The sequence below is a fragment of the Ambystoma mexicanum genome, chromosome 14 (genome assembly GCF_040938575.1).
Source record: "Ambystoma mexicanum isolate Mex_15411 chromosome 14, UKY_AmexF1_1, whole genome shotgun sequence".
NCBI lineage: Eukaryota > Metazoa > Chordata > Amphibia > Caudata > Ambystomatidae > Ambystoma > Ambystoma mexicanum.
Window position 1 is genome coordinate 664670384 of NC_090940.1, and position 20993 is coordinate 664691376.

A 20993-nucleotide genomic window follows, 5' to 3' on the forward strand; every position below is an offset into this window, starting at 1 on the left:
ACTTCGGATGCTTGGGCATCGGAAACCATAGCCCATGGGTACTGCCTTCCTTTTATACAGAGACCTCAGAGCAATCCAACGGTGAGCCACTCTGAAGATTCCAGATTCACTCCTTGTGCAGGAAAGGTTAACCCTTCAAGAGGAAGGTGCTATAGAGCTGGTGCCTGTAGCAGAGAGAAACAAGGGATGGTATTCCCCAAATGTCCTAATACCCAAATAGGATGGAGGACTGAGACCCATCTTGGACTCGAGATACTTGAACAAGTTCCTCAGGAAGGACAAGTTCAAGATGGTCACACTTTATCAGATTCTTCAGGCCCTCCAACTCCAGGATTGGATGGTGTCATTGAACCTTCAGGATACTTTTCATGTGCCAATCCATCTGCAGCACAGAAATTACTGGAGGTTCGCAGTTGGCGGTACTCATTATCAATTTCGAGTTCTGCCATTCAGGCCAACCTCCGCCCAAGGGTTTTCACCAAACTGATGGCGAGTCTCAGGAGATGGGGATTCAAGTCTACCCCCTACTTGGACGATTGGCTGATCAGGGCGTGTTCTCCCGAACAAGTCCGGGATCATCTCAATGACACATGCCACTCTTCACAGACTGGGCTTCTCCCTCAATTATAAAAGTCCCTATGACACCTTCTCATAAACTCCAGTTCATTGGAGCTGTACTGGTTACATCCTTAGGAAAGAGCTTGCCACCAGATGCGAGGGCTAAAGACATTCTACAGATTGTCTCCAAATTTCAAAGTGCCCAGCATCTCCCGGCCTTCGATTTTTTTTAGTTTGCTCGGCCTCATGGCAACCTGCATTTTTCTGGTGCCAGAGGCCTGCCTGAGAATGAGATCCCTTCAATGGGCTCTCAGAACTCAATGGTCCCAGTTCTCAGCAAAGATGTCGAACCTACTTCAGGTTCGAAACAGGATCTTCTGTGGTGAGCCTGCAAGGACAACATTCTGAAGTGAGAACCCTTTTGGCAACCAGGGCCGGAGATAACAGTAGTGATGGATGCCTCACTCACGGGGTAGGGAACCCACACCAACGATCTGACAGCGGTCGTTGGTCCCCAGCAGAGACCAAACTACATACCAATCTTTTGGAGCGGAGGGCAGTCAGACTAGCGCTGAAGGCCTTCCTGCCTACTGTGCGGGGAAAGAAGGTCCTGATCATGACACCACAGTGGCCATGTACTAACTAAACAAGAGAGGAGGTGTAGGGTCACTACCACTGCAGAGAGGCAATGCAGCTCTGGTACTGGGCAATTCCAGAGGAAGTCTATCGGCAGTTCACCTAGCCGGGGAGAACAAAGCGGCAGATGCTCCGAGTAGGCAGAGCACAGCCCCCCCCCCCCCCCGACGAGTAGGAACTAGCTCAGGAAGTCCTTCAAGGGATCTTCACCCTTTGTGGAACCCCTCAAGTGGATCTGTTTACGACCAGTGTCAACCAGAAGTGCAAACTGTACTGCTCCAGGGAATTTCCCGCAAGAGGAGCTCTAGGAGATGCGTTTGTAGTGGACTGGGAGTTTCCACTCCCGTATGCATTTCCTCCAGTCCCAGTCATTCCTCAGATGATCAGGAGGTTGAGAAAGTTTGCCCCAGAGGACGCGGTACCCGGACCTTCTGGACATGTCCATCTGTCCTCCAATACGTTTTCCACTAAGAGAGGACCTTCTCTTGTGAGAGGGTGGCCAGTTTCTCCATCCAGAGGTCAAAACACAGCCTTCATGCATGGTTTCTGAAATGCTGAGATACAGGGATTGGGACCTCCCGGATGACAAAGGAGATTTTGCCTTCGGACAGAAGGCCAGCAACAAAGTCTTTGTACAATTGGAACACATTCTGCAACTGGTGCAGAGACAAGAATGTAGACCCCTTTCTGTGCAAAACACCACAGGTGTTCTCCTTTCTGCTATCCTTAGCCAATCTGGGGCTCACAGGTTGGAACTATTAGGTTAAGGGCTATTTGGCGGTACTATCCATCTCTAAGCACTCGTCTGAAGAATGTTCATATTTCAAGATTCCACTGGTGACAGAATTTCTAAAGGGGCTCACCAATGTGCCCCTCCCAACCCCCAACCTTAATCGGGTACTAACATTTTTAATGTGTGCACCCTCTGAACCTTTACTCTCATGCGCATTAAGGTTAAACTTTAAAACCATTCTCTTGGTAGCTCCAACTTCAGCTCGTCGAGTGAGTGAATTGCAGGCACTTCCAAGCCACCCTTTATCATCTTCCATAAGGATAGGGTTGTTCTGATGGTTAAGCCTTCATTCTTACCCAAAATCATCTCGATTTCCACGTAGGTCAGAACATTGTTTTACCTTCTTTCTATCCCTCACCTCATTACACAGGTTGGGCCCTCGTAGAGCTCTGAGCCTTTATATATCTAGGCTGACAAAACTTCACATTGATGATCAGCTTTTCATTGGCAATACAGGCCACAAACTGGGTCGGCCTGTTACGAAACAGACCTTATCCAGGTGGATCATTCTGCAATTTCAAAATGTTAAACTGGCAGGGACGGATCCTCCTGAAGGATTAAGGGCCCATTCCACCAGGGGCATGGCTACCTCTACAGCCCTGCAAAAGGGTGTACCGATAATGAGTATTTGTGAGGCAACAACGTGGTCCACTATTCGCAAAACATTACTGCCTGGAGTCATCCATCGATCAGGATGGGAGCTTTGGAAAAGCAGTCCTGCATTCAGTTCATGAAAACCTTTACAAAACTAAAATTTGTATTCCCTCCACCAAATCTAATACTGCTTTGGGAGTCTATCAAAGATGAGGAATACGTGGGAGAACCCAATACATTCGAAGAACAAGTTACTTACCGATGGTACCGTTCTTTTCGACTCGATGTAACTCCCATTTATTCGTCATCGCCCTCCCAACCTACCCCACAGTAGAATTTCCCATGCTATTACAGCTTCCCCTCATCCATAGTTCATTACGGTCATTCTTGTGGTTGTCCGGGTATTTCTACTGCAAGTAAAAATAACTGATGCTAACGGGTGCTATACATGCCTTCAATGACATCCTTGAGATGGAGGCCCTCGAGTCGACTGCACTGACTTGCGGCGCCCTCTGCCAAAAAATAATTCCAAAGCAGCTGAAGCTGGAAGTCGAATAGCAAAGAGGAATACGTGGGAGGAACATCTAGTCGAAAGAACATGCTATGGGGATACATAGTATCCCCATTCTTTCTGCTCCTGTGACTTTCTAGTTAGTGCCAATCCTACAGTTATGGCCGGTGGCAGTGTTGTACCAACTATTGTGCTATTATTTACCGCAGACAGTATTCATATTCGGTTGTGTATAATAGGGTCACCCATGTTCCAACATGGTGCCTCTTTTTCCCCACCATATTTTGTGTGTTCGTCTTTTGTTGGGTGTGTGCGCACACACACACACACACACACACACACACCCCCCCGCCTAGGCTCCAGTGTGTCCAGGATGGCAGGGAGTGTGGGAGGGGTTTTTCACTCCCACCCCTTTGTCTGCCCGAGTGCCTGAATGTAACCAGTTCCCACGGGGGGGGGGGGGGGATGGGGGGGGTGAGGGTCTGCCTTTTCTGTAAAATGCAGAGCGAGTTTGAAGAGGAGTGTTTGGGGAAAGTGTTAGGAGGAATTCTCATTTCTGTCCCAATTCCCTTCAACCTTAGAGACCCCAACTCTTTTACTGGAATTTAGGACTTTTGAATTTTAACCCTGGAGGGAGTGACCCCTTTTTCTCACTCTCTGATGTATTTTGATCTGAATTGGATGCGTTTCCTTTGTTTTTGGAGTCTGAAACTCCATAGGCATCTACCTTTTATATGGCGACACTGACACACAGCACCTTCAGTGCAGTGTCAGAGAAATCCTTTACATTTCTCTGAAGATTTAAATACTTTTTCTTGGATCAACTACAGTTCCCAAGAATAGTAAAGTGAAATTGACTTTACTTACCTTTTCTCTTTTTAGGTCCAGCACACCCCCATTTTATGTGGTGTGCTGGGAGGGGGGGTTACTTAGTAGCCCCTTTTCCTACTGTTAGGGAGAATTCTCAAAAATGTGCCAATTCCCTTTTACATTAGAGACCCCAGCTCTTTTGCTGGACTTTAGGACTTTTAATTTCTAACCTAGAGAGAGCCCTTTTTCTCACCCTCATGTAATTTTATTGTGATTTGGACTCTGTCTCTTTTGACTTTTGGAGTCTGACGAACTCCATAAACATCTTTACCTTGTGACACACAGCACCTTCAGTGAAGTGTCACAGGGAAGTCAGATTTCCCAAAGGTTTAAATACCTTCTCTTGGTGAAACTACTGTTTCCAAGAGCAGTGAAGTGAAAGTGATTTACTTATATTTTGAAACTTGACCCAGCACACACTATCTCACCATAGGGTGCTGGTGGGGTTACTTAGTATCCCCTTTGTCTAGTTTCCCATGTGACATGTTTATGTTACCCTTTCTACAATTAATGGCTGGAGGCAGTGGTTTACTTTTTACTAACATTGTGAGTTTTTACTGCGGGCTGCGTTCGCAGCTACAGTAAAGCACCCATGGGTGCCCACTTTGTGAAAATGGCCCCAGTCTTCTTTTTGCCATTTTTTGTTGGAAACGTCCTTCATGAGATTTACTCTGTGCGCAAAACCAGGGTTGGTCCCTTTGTTTGTTTTGTCTTTGGCAGGATTCACAAGTGAAGCCCGCCTCTGACGTCAGTATGTTTGGCAGGAGCAGGAAGTGAGGGAGGTGCCCGAAACTCCCTGTGCTTAATCCCCTTGGTTACAGGAATGCACCCAAAGATGATTGGCCGGCTGGCTGTCTGGCAAGGATAGACACCCTGCTGGTTGATTGACAGCTAGGCTGGAATGAATGGGGGAAACTTGCATAAAAGGCGAGGCTTTTTGGCTTGGAAGTCAGAGTCGACCACTGGACTAAGGAATCCGAAGAACTTGGAAGAGATGCCTGCTGCAACTCCTGGACTGTTGGTTTGCCCGAAGAAGCCCTGCTGCTGTGCTGAAGCTCTGAATTTGCCTGGACTAGAGAAGCCCTGCAAGGATGCCTTCTTCCTTTGAGTTGGCGGGACCAATCAACTCCAAAGTAAGCCCGTCTGGACATCCTCTCGAAACTGGTTGTACTGCCACTGCTGCTGGAACCGAAGAGCCAGGGAGAGGAACGCCAGACCGTGTGCATTGCTTTTAAGTCGTACCAGAGTGCTAGGAAGATCATCTGGACTTCCCTGATGCAAGACTGACCAAGGCTGAGCCACAACAGACTGCTGGACCTCAGAAGCAAGGAAAGTCTGAAATGGTAGCCGATTACCGCAGTGTTGCCATTTGCGGTCAGACTCAAGGAGCTGAAACACTGAAGGACCGCTGAATTAAAGTTTGCCGATTGCTGCTGCTGACCTTCCCATTGCAGAGCATGAGTCCCAGACATCCTCCCTCTTGCCATCACGACCGAGGCTCAGGAATAACAGGATCTACAGAACTGTACAGGAGCAGAAGCCAGCTGGAACCATTTCTTCTAACCAGAGGAACTGTAAAGTCTAAGAGAATGTACCTCTTTTTGTGTAGCCTTGCTTGCTCTCCGTTGAGACCTGTCTTGGTTACCTTGCAGAGTTGCTAAAGCTTTACCCTAACAAGCCTCCCAGCTTGTGGCCCTTCTAGTGTTCTATTTTTCTACAAACATTTCTAAAAACATTTTGCAAGACCTTTTACCTACCTGCAAAGAAGATCCTCAGCTCGCCTTGACATTGTGCAATTAACATTGGCTGTCCTGGCTCCCTGGGTGACTCTTCTCATCTCTGACTCTGTGCTTTATCTTTTCCCCAAGAAAAGGTTAATTTACTAAACATTGGGGAGGTACCATATAGGCAGGTGATGGCTTTTCATCTGCAATATGGTTACTCTGGATGGAATCCATTTGACCTGGTTGGCTCCTTTTTGACCCCCTTCCTCCATTCATCAAAACAGAGGATGTCTTAGTTTGCTTCAAAGGCCTGAGGGGTTAGGGGCCACATGACTTTCTCAGCTTTCTGTGTGTGTGTGTGAGGCAGTGGCCATTTTGACCCACAGCAAGCCTTTATTCCAGGAGCTGAAGTCAGCCTTCAACCATTTCTGACTGGCACAGGCAGATGCCTCTCTGGGATGTGCGGGGCTAATCCTTTGTGTGAAAGAACGTTCCAGAATGCATGCATTTGCTTGGAGGGAAGCCTTTACATTGGCTGATCAGCCCTCTGTTCAAATGATTCTTGGTGTGTGATTTGGTGCTTTTTTCACTCACCACTTCCTGAGGCTGAAAAAAGCAGACCCCTTACTCACTCCCCTTGTCTACAGCTGGAACTCTGTACCCACATTCCTGGAAGGCCTGCTGCTCAAGGAAGGAAAAAGCTCTGTACCCACATTCCTGGAAGGCCTGTTGCTCGAGGAAGGAAAAAGCTCTGTACCCACATTCCTGGAAGGCCTGTTGCTCGAGGAAGGGAAAAGCTCTGTACCCACATTCCTGGAAGGCCTGCTGCTCGAGGAAAGGAAAAGCTCTGTACCCACATTCCTGGAAGGCCTGATGCTTGAGGAAGGAAAAAGCTCTCTACCCACATTCCTGGAAGGCCTGTTGCTCGAGGAAGGAAAAAGCTCTGTACCCACATTCCTGGAAGGCCTGCTGCTCGAGGAAGGGAAAAGCTCTGTACCCACATTCCTGGAAGGCCTGCTGCTCGCGGAAGGAAAAAGCTCTGTACCCACATTCCTGGAAGACCTGCTGCTCGAGGAAGGAAGAAACTCTGTACCAACATTCTTTCACGCGCTTAAGAATCAGATGGCGAAGCACTGCCTCTCTAGACGACCAGTAAGCAAAATGAGGGGATTGCCTGATACTAATCCTAGGTTCTTTAGGCTAAAGGTCATACTAAAGCAGAAGTGAACCATATGATAGAGGATGACCACGTATTCATTTATCTTGTTATAAATATCGAAAAATTATGTTCAATTCTTGATAAATCTTTAATAAATTTCACAAATCACAATTTAATATAAGATACTTGCAATCGGTAAAACCAATATTATACTCATTAAGGTTCATTCAACATTCATCCCTACCTTCCACTCATTCACATTCTTCCTCATCATCCCCTCAATTATTTCGCTATAAATAACCTAATATGTTATCTACAAACTACAACGTGAACAATTTACAATTCCCTCAGTTCAGACTTTAGTAGTTTCATCTGCATAGATTTATTCCAGCAGGGGGTCGACACATGTTTCGGCTATATCTTAGGACCAACATTTTTGTCCCCCATGTACTTCAGCCTTCTTCAGGACGGGAAGATCATTCTGTCCCGTTGCACATTGTAGGGTGCACCATACTTCCTCCGTCTGAAAATGCAGTGTGGGAACGAAATACATGGATAAATCCTGTCTGCACTTGTGTGTGCTTCCCAAATCAATAAGGACAAACTTCTGAAACAGATAGATTGTCTTATCAAATAGTCTCCTCAGGTCGGGGGGTCAGGCTGGGTACTCCATTTGTTAAGCCCAAAAAATATTCCATGTAGTTTTTGCTATTAACCAATAATAACGGCCGGCTTCCTTCTTAGGAGTCCTTCACTGATATTTTCTCAATCCACATTGTAATCATCCAGTATTATGGTCTATGTGGAGTTAGCCTCTTCAACAAGTTTTCTTGTTATACTCTTATCAATTCCATGGTGCAGAGAATAACTTACAATCTAGACAACTCCCAAAAATGAAGAAAATATTTTTTTTGGCACCGGTGGAAGCTCAGCTCGGTTATATGTTGCTCCAAGCCTATCTCTAGACGACCAGAGAGAACACTCCTTTATCCCGATCAGTTGGGGATGAGTGGATTAAAGCTCCTGCTTGAAGGCCTCTTCCAGATCCAGCCTTGAGGCAAGGACCCTGAAGAATCTCCATGCCGACATGCCAAGAGAATCTTCATCTTAGATCAGGCAAGCGCCATCCCACCATGCACCACCAACTGGGATGCAGTAGTGGCCTCTGCTGCCTTTGTTCCTGCAAACGTACTGCCATACTCTCCTCCCGGTCCTCTTTCGGTGGCTGGTCCCTCTCCAGTGCAACCTCAACTTTTCTTTAACACATGTTCTTGCTTGGGAGTCTCTCTCCAAGTTAACCCCATCCTCAGAAACCAACTCCTGTGCCATGACATGGGAACCCTGGATCAACACCTACTCCAGATTGTAGCCCATCAGCCTTTCTGCTCCTCCGGCTCCGACACAGCAATCGCCACATTTTTAATAATCGTCCTTCAAGGGTCTTTGTGTCCTCCTTGTACTAGTGCATCATTGTTGGAGCACTTGGTGGTTGCTGGACAATTTGTACAGTAACCTCCTCTGGAAACCGCCAACCGCATTGCTGGAGAACTGCTTTGTTGTATCAATGTACTGCTCTCCCAAGTCTGCTGGAGAGTTTTTGTATTTCTTCATCCATGGACCTCTTTAGCCTAAGTGTCTTCTGTGGCACTGCCTCCACCACAACTCCAGGAGCTACTCCTTGTCGACACTTCCATAGAAGGCAATTTTCTACTGTCAAATATGTTCTTTTGCACTTTTATTACAAGGGTTTGATAGAGCGATTGCATTACCAAAATGAGTCTTGGTGCTATTGTCAGCATATACTTATCTGTTTCAGTAGTAGTCTGCCAGGGGTTAAATCAAATAGGTATGTTTTGAGCAGTTTCCTAAATGGGAGCAGATTGGATATATTGCAAAGTGATGCTGGGAGGGAATTTCAAATTCTGGATGCCTGTCCCGCAAAAGGTGCAGCCACCCTGCAGCTTTCCTATACTTCTGATAATACATTTCTTGCCCAGTGTGGATCTAAGATGGGGATACAGTCCATTTAAGACACATTTGGATGCCAGTGTGGTGGCTGTCAGATGGTGGAGGCTTTTATGGACAGCGCACATGCTTTTAAATAGGATCAGTTTCTGAACTGGCAGTCAGTGCGCGTTAGGGAGAATTCTCAGAAATGTGCCAATTCCTCACCTTAGAGACCCCCAGCAACTTTGCTGCATTTTGAGGACTTTATTTTTTTCCTGGAAAGAGTGTGAGCCTTTATTCCCCCACTCACATAATTTGATATGTGTTTTACTCTTGTGTTCTTTGATTATCGAGTTTTAGATAACTCCACAGGCATCATCTTTTCATGTGTGTTACACAGCACCCTAAGTGCCGTGATACAGGGATGTCTTTTATACTTCCCAAAGGTTTAGAAACCTTCTCTGGGATGAATTACTGTTTCCCAGAGAATTTAAAGTGAAATTGACTATACTAGTCTTTTCCAAATTTCATAGACCCAGCACACACTACCTTCCAATGGAAAGCTGGAGGGGTTACATAGTATCCCCTGTGTCTAAATACTCATGTAGCAGTGGTTTTACAACAAACTTCCATGATTTTTTCAGACCGCGAACACCGGTAGCTAAAAATCACGGGAGCCATGTTTTTCAAGATGGCACCTTAGGCCCCTTTGTTTAAACGGGTCCCTGTCTTTTTTTTTCACCATTTCTTATTGGAAAGGTCCTTCTAGTGTTGGTCTCTGCACGCCAAACCAGGTTTGGTCCCTTTGTTCGTATGCCTTTGGCGGGCTTCAGGACTGAAGTCCGCCTTTGGCGTCCGAGTGTCTGGGGTGGCATGAAGCGAGGGAGGTGCCCAAAACTCCCTGTGCTTAGTCTCCTAGGAGACCCAAATGCACTCTGGCGTGATTGGCTGGCTGAATGTCCGGCAAGGACAGCCACCATGGGTAAGTAACAGCGAGGCTGGAATGAAAGGGAGAAAACAGTTTAAAAGGCGAGTCTCCAGGACTGGAAGGAAGAGTCGACCACTGGAACGAAGGACCCGAAGATGAGCTGGAAGAGGACGGCTGCTGCAACCACTGGACCGTTGGTTTGCCTGGTGAAGCCCTACTGCAGGTCCGAAATTGCCAAACTCCATTCGACAGAGAAGCTCCTTCAAGGACTGCTTCTTCCTTTGAGTTGGTGGGACCAATCAACTCACAAGACACCTGGATACCATTCAAGGCTGGTTAGGTTTAACCAGGGAGAGGGACACCAGTTTGTGTTCTTGAAGCTACAGCTACTAGAAACTGAAGTAACTCCATTTTGTTTGTTTTCTTCAACGATTCCGTGCAGTGCAGGAGTCCCCCGATCTCCTCCCTCTTGTCCCCAAGACTGAGGCTCACTGCCAAGTAACTGAACTGCCATTTGGCTCCTCTTTCAAGGGAGCTCAAACTGCCTCAAAAGCTTAAAGTTTTGTATTGAAGTGTATTCGTCTATAATCTTAAGTTGCTTTCTTCTAGTGAAATGTTTTATAAATGATAGTGTAAATAAATTAATCAGTGTTTTACCAAGAAACCTTGAGTAGAAGTGTCTACTTGAACCAATGTGACAGAAAGTCCTTTGTGTAACTACTTGTACTGCTCACATTCACTCTTGAGATACGCCTGGCTGCTCAGCTCGCTACCAACAAACTGTGTGGTACAGACTTATACCAAAGGCTGGTCTTGCTTAGACCTGTAGTCCTAATTGCATGGTGGTCCCAGAGGGTACTGCATGCAATTCTGCCTAACAGCAGCGATCGTAAAGCTGGGCTGATATGACCATAGTTCCAGGTCTTCGTTAATAATCTTGCGGTAGAGTTTTGTTCTCTTTGTAGCTGCGTAATGGTGTGTTTTGGGAGTCCAAGACAGCAGCCTTTTCTATAATTCAGTCTTGAGGAAATTATGTGATTTATGACTTACCTGGTGAGAAAAAGAGAAGCTGAGTATTTTCTTAATAGCATGTAGCAAGCTTGCTAACAGAGGGCCTCCATTTACCAGTCTCTGAAACCATAACCCTCGATTTCCCAGCATGCAAGTTGATTTTACAAAAACATTTGCAGATGTACCAACCATTCATTTCCCCAGCACATGTTTTAGTATTTTTGTACCTCTTTGCCAGGTTATGGTGTCTGGATCAATATCCAATCTCACAAACTTGCTTACTTCTTCATCTGTCAAAGTTGCCGGGTCTGCTTTTTCAATTCCCAGTCTCTGTAAATGGAATTACATGGGAACATTTCAAGAACTATATTGAATCAATGGCTATTGAATTTACGGGCTTGAGGTTGTGGTTCATGAGCTTGGAAAAAAAAAAAGCGACAAAGAACAACATTACGTGAAGTGCCTCTGATTAACCTAAGAAGTAAAAGAAGGCCTTGCTTTTAAATCTGCGTAGATGGTGCTGTTGTGTGTGCGCTGCTGTTGTCTCTGCGTGACGATATATTTAAGTGTGGAAAAGACCAGGACGGGCACTTGCCAAGAGACATTACTGCTAGGACAAAACCAGCATCAGTTTATTGAAGGCAGGAGTCTGCAACCGCCTTCCCTCCATTTTATTCAACGACTCCTCCCATGACCCCTCAACATTGAGGATGCATGTTCGGGCTCATGGGATTTGTAATCCAAATCATACAGAGAACAAAAGGCTGTAATGGGTTACATCAAGTATACAGATACAAGTAGGTAAAGTGAAACATTGGACTGCCTCACCTCATGGTGCAGAGGGCCACATCAAATATGCAGGTTCATATAGATTGGGGAGGGTGCACAGATTGGGAAAGCGTCACCTCATGGTCAAGGGGGCAACAATAGACAGGTCAAGTAGGCAGTTCAGCACAGGGCTGATTGAGACAGTCTGGGGGCACGGGCAAGTAATGTACAGAACGCAGTAGGTACAGAAAGTAAGCAGGGGTGCCATCATGAGTGCACAGATTGAAGAACCTCACCTCGTGATGCAGGTGGCTGGTAAGCAGGTGACATAAGTGCAGAGCGATGATTAAGAGGGTCCATAGACCAGCAGAGCATTAACTCATACAGCATGGGGGCTACATTGGTAACTCAGCACTGGTGCGTGAGGATAGTCGGTGATCACGGGTGGGTATGGAATGGATAAAGTGGGTAACTGTTAGGCAAAGTTTGTATGCAGTACCCTATGTGACCACTACACATGACTACAGGTATAGGCAACCCAACCTTTGGAATAAGCTTATACTACACAGTTTTGGTAGCGTAATGAGCAGCCAGGCTTATCTCAAGAGGGGAAGTGGGCTGTAGAGTTACAAAGATTCACAATTACATGTATTCAAATAAACTCTTACACTCAAGGTTTCTTGCATAAACAATTATTTATCAGTCCGTTATAAAGCCTTCTTCAGACGGGAGCAATAGAATAGTAACACACAAATACACTTCAATACTGTACACTCTGCGTTTCTGAATCAGAAAATACCTTTTTGGGATGGCCACAGACACAACCTACACCCACACGTGACTTCAATAACTAGGGTGCTGGAGACATTAATATCTTACTGTTGGCATTCAGAATACACTTCAAAGTTGGTAAAAGGAAAAGGGTATTGGAACACAAACAACCACAAATATCCTTAAGCAGGCAAATACTTTTGGATTCTCCAAGAAGAGTCCTACAATTCAATAGGCTAAGCCAAAGTCAATGGGCAAAAGTCTTGTATAGGATGAAGCACTTATGGTAAGTAAATAGAAGTCTTTGCACAACTTCATAGGAGTCTTTGATGAAAAGAAGAATCAAATATAGGGCCACAAGCTGATTAGACTTGTGAGTTGTAGAAGTTTCGAGCAACTCTACAGTAAGCGTTACATTCTCTTAGACTTGTTTTACAGTACCTTAGAAAAGAAGAAAAGATGCAGCTGATGACTTCCGTTCCTGTGCAGCTCTGCAGATCTCACTGTTACTGGGCCTCTGTTGTGGGGACAAGAGGGAGGACGTCTGGGGACTCCTACAATGTACTGGGACGTCAAAAATCGCAACCAGCAAACTTCACTTTCAGTGGCTGTTTAGTCTTTCAGCTCCTCGCGTCTACCACAAATAGCAACATAGGGGGCTCAGGCTTGGTCAGTTCTGCTTCTTGGGAGTCCGGAGGATCTTCAAAAAGCTCTGGGCCAGCTTAAAAGCAACACACACAATCTGGTGTTCCTCTCCCTGGCTATACGGTTTCCAGCAGCAACTCTGTGGAAATTCAACAAGCTCAGAGATGGATGTCCAGGTGGCTTACTTTGGAGTTGATTGGTCCCACCAACTCAAGGGGAAAAGTCGTCCGTGCAGGGGCTTCTCTGTCGATGCGTACATGGCGTTTCGGCATTGCAGCATGGGTTCACCGGGCAAACAAACAGTCCAGGAGTTGCAGCAGGCGTCCTCTTCAAGTTCTTCTTCGGTTCCTTTGTCCAGTGGTCGACTCTGCCTTTCAAGCCAAAGGACCCACCTTTTATTCAGTTCTCTCCCATTAATTCCAGCCTAGCTGTCAATCAAATAGCAGGGTGGCTGTCCTTGCCAGTCAGCCAGCCAGCCAGCCAGCCAATCACCACAGAGTGCATTTGGGTTTCCTAGGATATTCAGCACAGGCAACTCCCTCACTTCCTGGTTACCCTGGACAATCTGGAGCCAGTGGCAGGTTTCACCCGTGAACCCCACCAAAGGCTGAGTGAGCAAAGACCAAACCTGGTTTGGCGTGCAAAGCAAATCTCAAGGAGGACCTTTCCACAAAAATGGCAAAAAAAGAAGACTGGGCGACATTTTGACAAAGATGGCTTCCATGTACGCTTTACTGTAGCTTCGAACGCAGCCCACGGTAAATGCATACCATGGTAGTTGAAACAAAACCACTCTTACATGAGAAACTAGACAAGGGAGATAGTAGGACTCTATTGTAAGATAGTGTGTGCGGTGTCTAGAAAGTTACAATGGAAAGTAAAGTCAATTTCACTTTACTGCTCTGGGAAACAGTTTATCCCAGAGAAGGTATTAAACCTTTTGGAAATCTGGAAGACTTCCCTGCGTCACTGCACTGAAGGTGATGTTTGACAACGTAAAAGATGATGCCTATGGAGTTTGTCAGACTTCACAACCAAAAGAAAAACAGATAAAATTCACAGGAAATAAAAATACATCAGAGAGTGGGAAAAAGGGTCACACTCTCTCCAGGTTAAAAAAATGAAGTCCTTAAAATCCAGCAAAGTTGCTGGGGGTCTCTAAAGTGGAGGGTATTAGCACATTTCTGAGAATTCTCCCTAACAGTAATGAGCAGACAGCACAGGTAAAGTAGGTACATGGTGTAAATGCCCGCCAGAACTGCATGAAGCGCAGGGCTTCCGGGTTGGGAACTGAGGCAGATGCCAAGTTGTTGTAGGCAAAGTCAATGAACAAGCAGTTTCAGACAAGGCGTGGAGAGATAAAGTGGGGCAGAAGGGCAACAACCTAGTTCAGGGAGGCCACAACACTGAAAGAGTTGCTTCAGACACCAACAGGAATGGTGTATAACGCAATCCTTACCTTTAGTAGCCGATCTTGTGAGGCAGAGTAGAGTGGCAAGGGCGAAAAAGGACAGTTAGTACCGCTCGACCAGGAGACAGGCAAGCAGGTGAGGGATCCAAAAGACGGAGGCCGTGCCGGGACAGGACCAGACAGGAATGGAGATGCAGGTCTTAGACTAAAGCCTTTAAACGGGCTGGCATTGCCTGCTGGCTCCGTGGAGGAAGCGAGGAAAAGAGTGCTGGAAAATCAGAGGACCCCAGAGGCGAGTCCTTGGAGGCACTGCAGGCCTCAGTGTTATCTGCACGAAACTGGCTGCCATGCTCCAGGGCAATAAGATCTATTAAATGCTAAGCCCAACAGGGCTTGCCCGAGGCAGCAGGAAACATCGAGTCTTCTGGGGCAATCCAATGCCACGTAGATGGTGGAGGCAAACAGGAAATACAGGAAAGGTAATGTGAATAATTGATTACATATTGTCTGGCACTGAGGGGAGTGCCCATGGGCTTTCTGCAACAGAGAAACAACTGCTGAACTAAAAAAAGAAAATTTGAAAAAACTCACTGTTCACTCTTCGGTCTTGAGGGGTGGGGGGGTAAGGAAGGGGGCACACAATGTGTAATCATCACAGGAGGCTCTAGATGTAAAATAAGGCCTGTAAATTTGGCTGCTAAAACACAGTGCAAGTGCAGTGTTTAGATGTATTCTCAGAACCAGCCCTGCAGGAGGATTCAGAGTGACAAACCTAGTCGGTAAACAGAATACTTGACACTTAGTCTAGCCAAACTCTCTTAAGGCAACACAAGCTGAGCAATGAGGCAGACTACAGGAGCTATGGGATGGTGTATAAGCAAAGTTAGAGGGTCTGAGTGGGCACACAATGGTGTGTTCGAAATTAAGTAGGAAACACGGTTTGTAGTCCTGTTACCAAAAAAAGCCTCTTTGTACTCAGAGCTACTGTACTAAAAAATAGGTCCTGACATATTTGTCAGGAACTCTGAAGGACCCCTCCTGAGATGCTCATTTTCTATGTAACTTTGATCAATTCAAAACAATTTCATGATTTTCAGTCCAGCTGTGTGTGTATTATACAAGTCATAAAAAGAAAGGTTTCAGATTGGCAAAAATCAAATGATCAAGAAATCACAGGCAGTAAATGTCTTTCTAAGTCGAATGCATTTCAGACAAAAGTCAATCGTCAGGGAATCATGCTGCCCGTTATCATTCTCTCTTGTATGCAACTGCGTAAACCATATACACTGAATGATGGCATTGACTAAGATGTTGTGCAAAGGTGTTCTGGATCATGATATTTCATTAAGAGTACTGAAAACGCCGTGTTGGAGTTGCATCCTGGTCACTGAACAGTAGGGAGCCAGCAAAGTTTATCACACAGAGCCAGTAAAATAAGAGTTGCACACTGGAGTATAGAAATATACAGATGTATTGGGCCTGAACACACTAAGCAGGTACATCTAAAGTAAAGCAACACACACACACACTATGTGCACAGTTGGTGATCACCAAGTGACATCCACACCTTACACTAAAGTAAAACCAGTTCAAATAACTAAGCAATGAGACTGTAGCAAGCAAAGTAAAAAAGAACAATGCATTAAAACAAACATTAGACCCTCCCTCCCTGTTACAAAGTGGATTGCGCTTTGCAGAAGTACAAGGATGAGTAGGGGTAAAATGGCCCACTCCACCCTCACACTTCCACAAACCAAACCTTAACACAATCCTGAAGGTAAATCAGGGACAGTTAAGAGATGCACCTCCTTTGCCTCAGCGGCATCACGGGTGTTGGGGAGAACTCATTTCAGTGCCAATTCCCTTCAACCTTAGAGACCACCCAGCTTTTACTGGACTTGAGGCTTGTGATTATTTCCTCCTGAGTGAGTGAGTGGGACCGTTTTCTCACTCTTGTATTTTTCCTGACTAGGATTTTTGTGTTTCACTCTTTTATGGAATCTGAAACTCCATAGGCAAATGCTTTTTGTATAGTGACACACAGTACCTTAGGTGCAGTGCCACTAAAAAGTCCCTTGGACTTCTCTTAATTTTTAATTACATTTTGTTGGGTGAACTACCGTCCCCAAGAACAGTAAAATGATCCCTGTTTTAGCTACCTTTTTTGTGGGACCAGCACACCACCCTATGTAGAGTGCTGGGGATTAATTTAGTAATTCCCTATCCCACTTCTCATGTGACATTTTTTGTTACAAAAACATACTTTAAATGGCTGGTGGCAGTGGTTTACTTTTTACTACCAGTGTGCATTTTTACTGCAGGCTGAATCCTCAGTTGCAGTACAGCACCCATGGGTGATCATTTTCCCCAAAAAGGCCCGTCTTTTTCACCATTTTGTTTTTTAGTTCGTTTTTGGCTTTTGTTGAAACAGGTTTGAGTCTTGATATGGTAGTTTATTTATATAGCACCTATACACAATGTGTTTCAAAGTGCTTCAAGACAAGGGAGGGAACAAGGGAAAATAGAAAACATTCTTACAGGCCATGAACAACAAGAACGTTAAATTAACTATCATACTCTGCCTAGAGACATTTGAGATAGTGTCATACTAGGCCTGATGACATTTCTGGTAGTGCCAGAGAATTACACGAGGCGAGGGAGAGGGAAGAAGAGGAGGCAGGAAACAAAACAAGCGATTTATTGTACTAGGCCTGATGCCATTTCAGATAGTGCTGGAGGGGGAAGGGGGATAAAAAGCTAGGGAGGGGTGAGGAGACAGATTTGTTACCATCATACTAGGTCCAGGGCCAATTCTGATAGTGTAAGTGAACAGCAAAAGTAGGGGGGTGGGGTGGAGGAGAATAGAAAAAAACGGTGAAAAGAGCGAAGAGGTGCGAAAAAAGGTTTAAACTGCAATGTTCAGCCAGTGGGTCTGCATCACTGCTCTCATAGGAGGCTGTTCCTAGTATGGGCACTGTGGAAGAAGTGCAAGCCTTTTTATCCCTTTGTGATTTGCCTTTGACGGGCTTCAGCCCTGAAGCCTGCCCAGGCTCCAGTGTGTCTGGGAAGGCAGGAAGTGATGGAGTGTCCTGAAACTTACCCGTCCTTTGTCTCTAGATGTGCCCGAGTGAAACCAGTCGCGATTGGCCGGCTGTCTGTCCTGAAACTATAGCCACCCTGCTGTGTTATTGACAGCAAGGGCTGTGAATGAAAAATTGCATAAAATACAAAGTTTTTGGGACTAGAGGCAGAGTCGACCACTGGAGAGGAACAGCCGAAGACGACGTGACGCCAGCAGCACCATCTTTCACCATCAGCAGCACGAGCGAAGTGCCCGGTGGAGCCCTGCAGCTGTGTGGACCCTGTTTTCATATCGACTGGGAAGACCAGTACAGGACGAAGTCCTCGCTTAGGCTGGTGGGACCGACTAGCCTCCGGACAAGCTTCCAATTGGCACAACCCCCAACTTGCTGTGCCTCACCAGAGCTGCAGAAGCCCAATGCCAGGGGTCCTGTGACCATTGACGAGTGCATCGTCTTGCAAAGTCCAAATCCGTCCGAATCTTTGTGGGCATCCAGAGGACCATATCGAAGCAGGAAATCTTGATCCAGAATGGCCTCACCAGAGTCCAGGACTGAGGGAGCAAGTTTCTTCCAACTAGAATTTTTGTTCTTCATTGACGATGAGGAAAAGGCGCCAAGACACTAAGGTGCAACTGAAACAAAGGAAATCTATTGCTGGGGAGTCCCTCTCCAGAGTACCGCCGCATGAGCCCGCCAGACATCTTCCCTTTCGTCACCACGACCAAGGTGCAGGAACACGGGTCTGCCACGCTGTAGCAAGGAGGAATCCAGCTGGAACATTTTTCTTCGAATCACAGGTACTGTGGGGCTTCGGGTATTCACCTTTTAGCCAGAAGGTGTGCTTCCTGTTTTGAAAAGTGCTTTTTGGAGTTGATCTCAAGTCACCTGCACTGACCTTACAGCTTGTGCTCTCTACACAAGTAGATCACTTGAGTTACTGTAATTTCTTCTGAACTTACTAACTTTGTCAAGACTTTATCTAAGAAGTGCATCAGAACTATTGTCTTTGGCTGTCCTGGCTCCCTAAAGGCACTCACTCCACTGAACGTATTGGCTTTGGGACTACTTGTTCCCTCACAGGTTATAATTGTTGACACCATTTACTCATATGTCCCGTCCCCTTTCCTCCATACTTATGGGGACATCCCTCCGTCCTGTGGGACGGGACCGGGGCGCTTTGCAAAAGCATCCAAAAATGTCAAAAAAATTGTTAGTCCTTCCTCTTTCTAGGCAGGGCCCAGCACGCGGCTGTAACCCCGCCCATCTCAGCTTTGCCCCACACATCGTCCATCAGTCCTTTTCTCCGCTTGTTCAGGACTGGACGCGCTTGCATCCTCGGAAGATCTTCCCTTTTTTTCCCTCCTCTCGGCCTCTCGCTAGCGATCGTTTACTAGTCAGTCTATGCCGTTCAAACTAGACTTTCCAGATTGTTCATCGTGTCACCGACGCTTCGCGAGGGCAGATCCCCATCCTCCTTGGCTAGAGTGTTTGGATCCGGATCACCGTTGGGACTCTTGTTTTTATTGCGATTCCCTTTAAGTCCGGGCACTTCAAAATCGATTGGAGCGGTGGGAAGAGGTGTTGCGACGTACTCCTCCTTCTCATTTTCAGGCGTTTATCGACGAAAAGAAGAAACGCCCAGTAAGTTCTTTACTTTTCAGAGCACCCCAGCCGTGAGACACCTTTCCGGGCTCTTCCCAAGCCAGGAGCGTTGATCGCTCCGTCACCAGGGATTGCCCCAAGGTGCCTTCCGGGCCTAATAATTGTACCAGAGTTTTCTCCGAGGGTCTCTAAGGTGCCTGTGGATACCAGAGCACGCTCCGAGGCCCCTCCTGTGGGGGCTGCCTGTAGACCCTGTTCTACTGAGTCGTGGGGTACCAGAGTTCGCTCTCAGGCCTCGCTATCGGCTTCCCTCAAAAGTACCGGGGTGCGCCCCGAGGCCTCGGCTGGGCTTGGTGTTACCGAACGGATGTTCAAGGCCCGCGCTAGTAAGGCTGCTACCGGACCTGGGTCCGAGGTCCCTCGTGCAGAGGCTAAAGCGACCAACATTTGTGAGAGGCCTGCCAAGGCCTTATCGGTGAAAGTTGTTCCTCACCGTTCCCGCTCTTGTGGCGACGCCAGAACTGTTGAGGGGGCAAGGAGTGAAAGTTCCTACTTTACCGGCAGTGCCGAGGTCCTTCCTGTGGAGGCTAGTTAGGCCACGGGTATGTCGCAGAAACATTCCAGGCCACAGTACTGGCTCGGCCGAGGTTCCTTGCGTAAAGGCTAAAATTAAGGCCCCTGATCCACCGACACGGACCCCTGCCTCACTTCCAAACGTGCCGCAGTTCCCCTCAGGTGATGGCAAAATGGCGGCCGTTCCCGCCACGACCATGGCGGCCATTTTGGGCGCTCACCCTACAACTACGCCATCGGCCTCAGGTGGTCCGGCGGGTGAACATAAAATTCCTTGTGCGCATCCGTTTCGTCCAGTTTACGATTGGAACGCCCGGATGCCCCTTCCGCACTATGTCTCGTTGCCTGTGGGTTCGGCACCTTTGATTTTTGTGGACACTTCGGGGGATGGGCCTGCGTGGCAACCCTCCCCTCTGCGTCCCTGGAATTATCCTCCTCATGAGAGGCCTTCTCTGGCAGTTCCGAAACCGTCTCCGGAGGATGCCTTTTTTTGGCAAATTTCAGACGCTCATGCGTACCGACCCCATGAGAGAGTATTTCAAGGATCTTTTTAGGGAGATATGCCCACCTGCGCCTCCGGCTCCATCTGTTCCACCAGTGGTTCCGCAGGCACCGCCTTAGCTACAGTGTCTCCACCGACCCTTCCGCCCATGCCCTCATTGTCCCCCGTGGACAAGAAGGTGCCTGACACGGTTCAGCAGGATCCTGACCTGTCGGATGATGCGCAGGGCAAGCAGGACAGCGAAGACCAGCCCCGCTCTATTAGAGCTTTCCACGACCGGGTGCTGGACATGATGTGCCTGTTGGATGTTCTAGTGCCCGAGGCACCCGCTCCGCAGGAGGGGGTGCTTTCGGGGGCGTTCACCTTGTCTCCTTGGAGCGTACCGGCCTGTTCTTGCAGAAGGACGTTTTGGCTGAGGTCCGCAGGGTCTGGGAAAAGCCACACTCTGGACTTTGTCAATAAGAAAATTGACACGCGTTACAGGCTGCTGTCATGATGCCTACCCTCGGGCATCTGGATCAAGCCCATCAGCCCCGGGAGCAGGCATCCAGACATTTACAAAAACCCCAGCAGTCCCAGCTAGGGGCCGTCTGGGTTCATTCTTGGCGCCGTAGGCACCAGGCTCATAATAAAAATCAGTCCTGGCGCCATAGGCGCCAGGCTCATAGACATTACTTACCTCATGCAGACCATGCTGCAAATAAATCCAAGCCAACGTGAGGCCTGGATGGGACTATTTTACTACAGGGACTATTTTTTACTCGGGTGTGGTCCTGGGGAACTTTTCCTGGGACTACTTTGGAGGCTATTTAAACCACGCCCGAACAGCAGCACATGCTTCGTGTTATTCTGCATCCAGCAGTGTGACTCTCACCGTGCCTGCATCCAGTCTTCTGCCACGCCCGCG

The 20993-nt window shown here is 47.1% G+C and overlaps 1 protein-coding gene across 2 annotated transcripts in view; it reads right to left on the minus strand.

The window, feature by feature from the left end:
- Window positions 1-20993, minus strand: part of MTHFD1 (methylenetetrahydrofolate dehydrogenase, cyclohydrolase and formyltetrahydrofolate synthetase 1) — a 517055-nt gene that overhangs the window by 175000 nt on the left and 321062 nt on the right. For both annotated transcript variants that reach the window (XM_069638218.1, XM_069638219.1), the window contains exon 16: window positions 10959-11061. In XM_069638218.1, the coding sequence (XP_069494319.1) occupies window positions 10959-11061 (103 nt within the window). The remainder of the gene's footprint in view (window positions 1-10958; window positions 11062-20993) is intronic.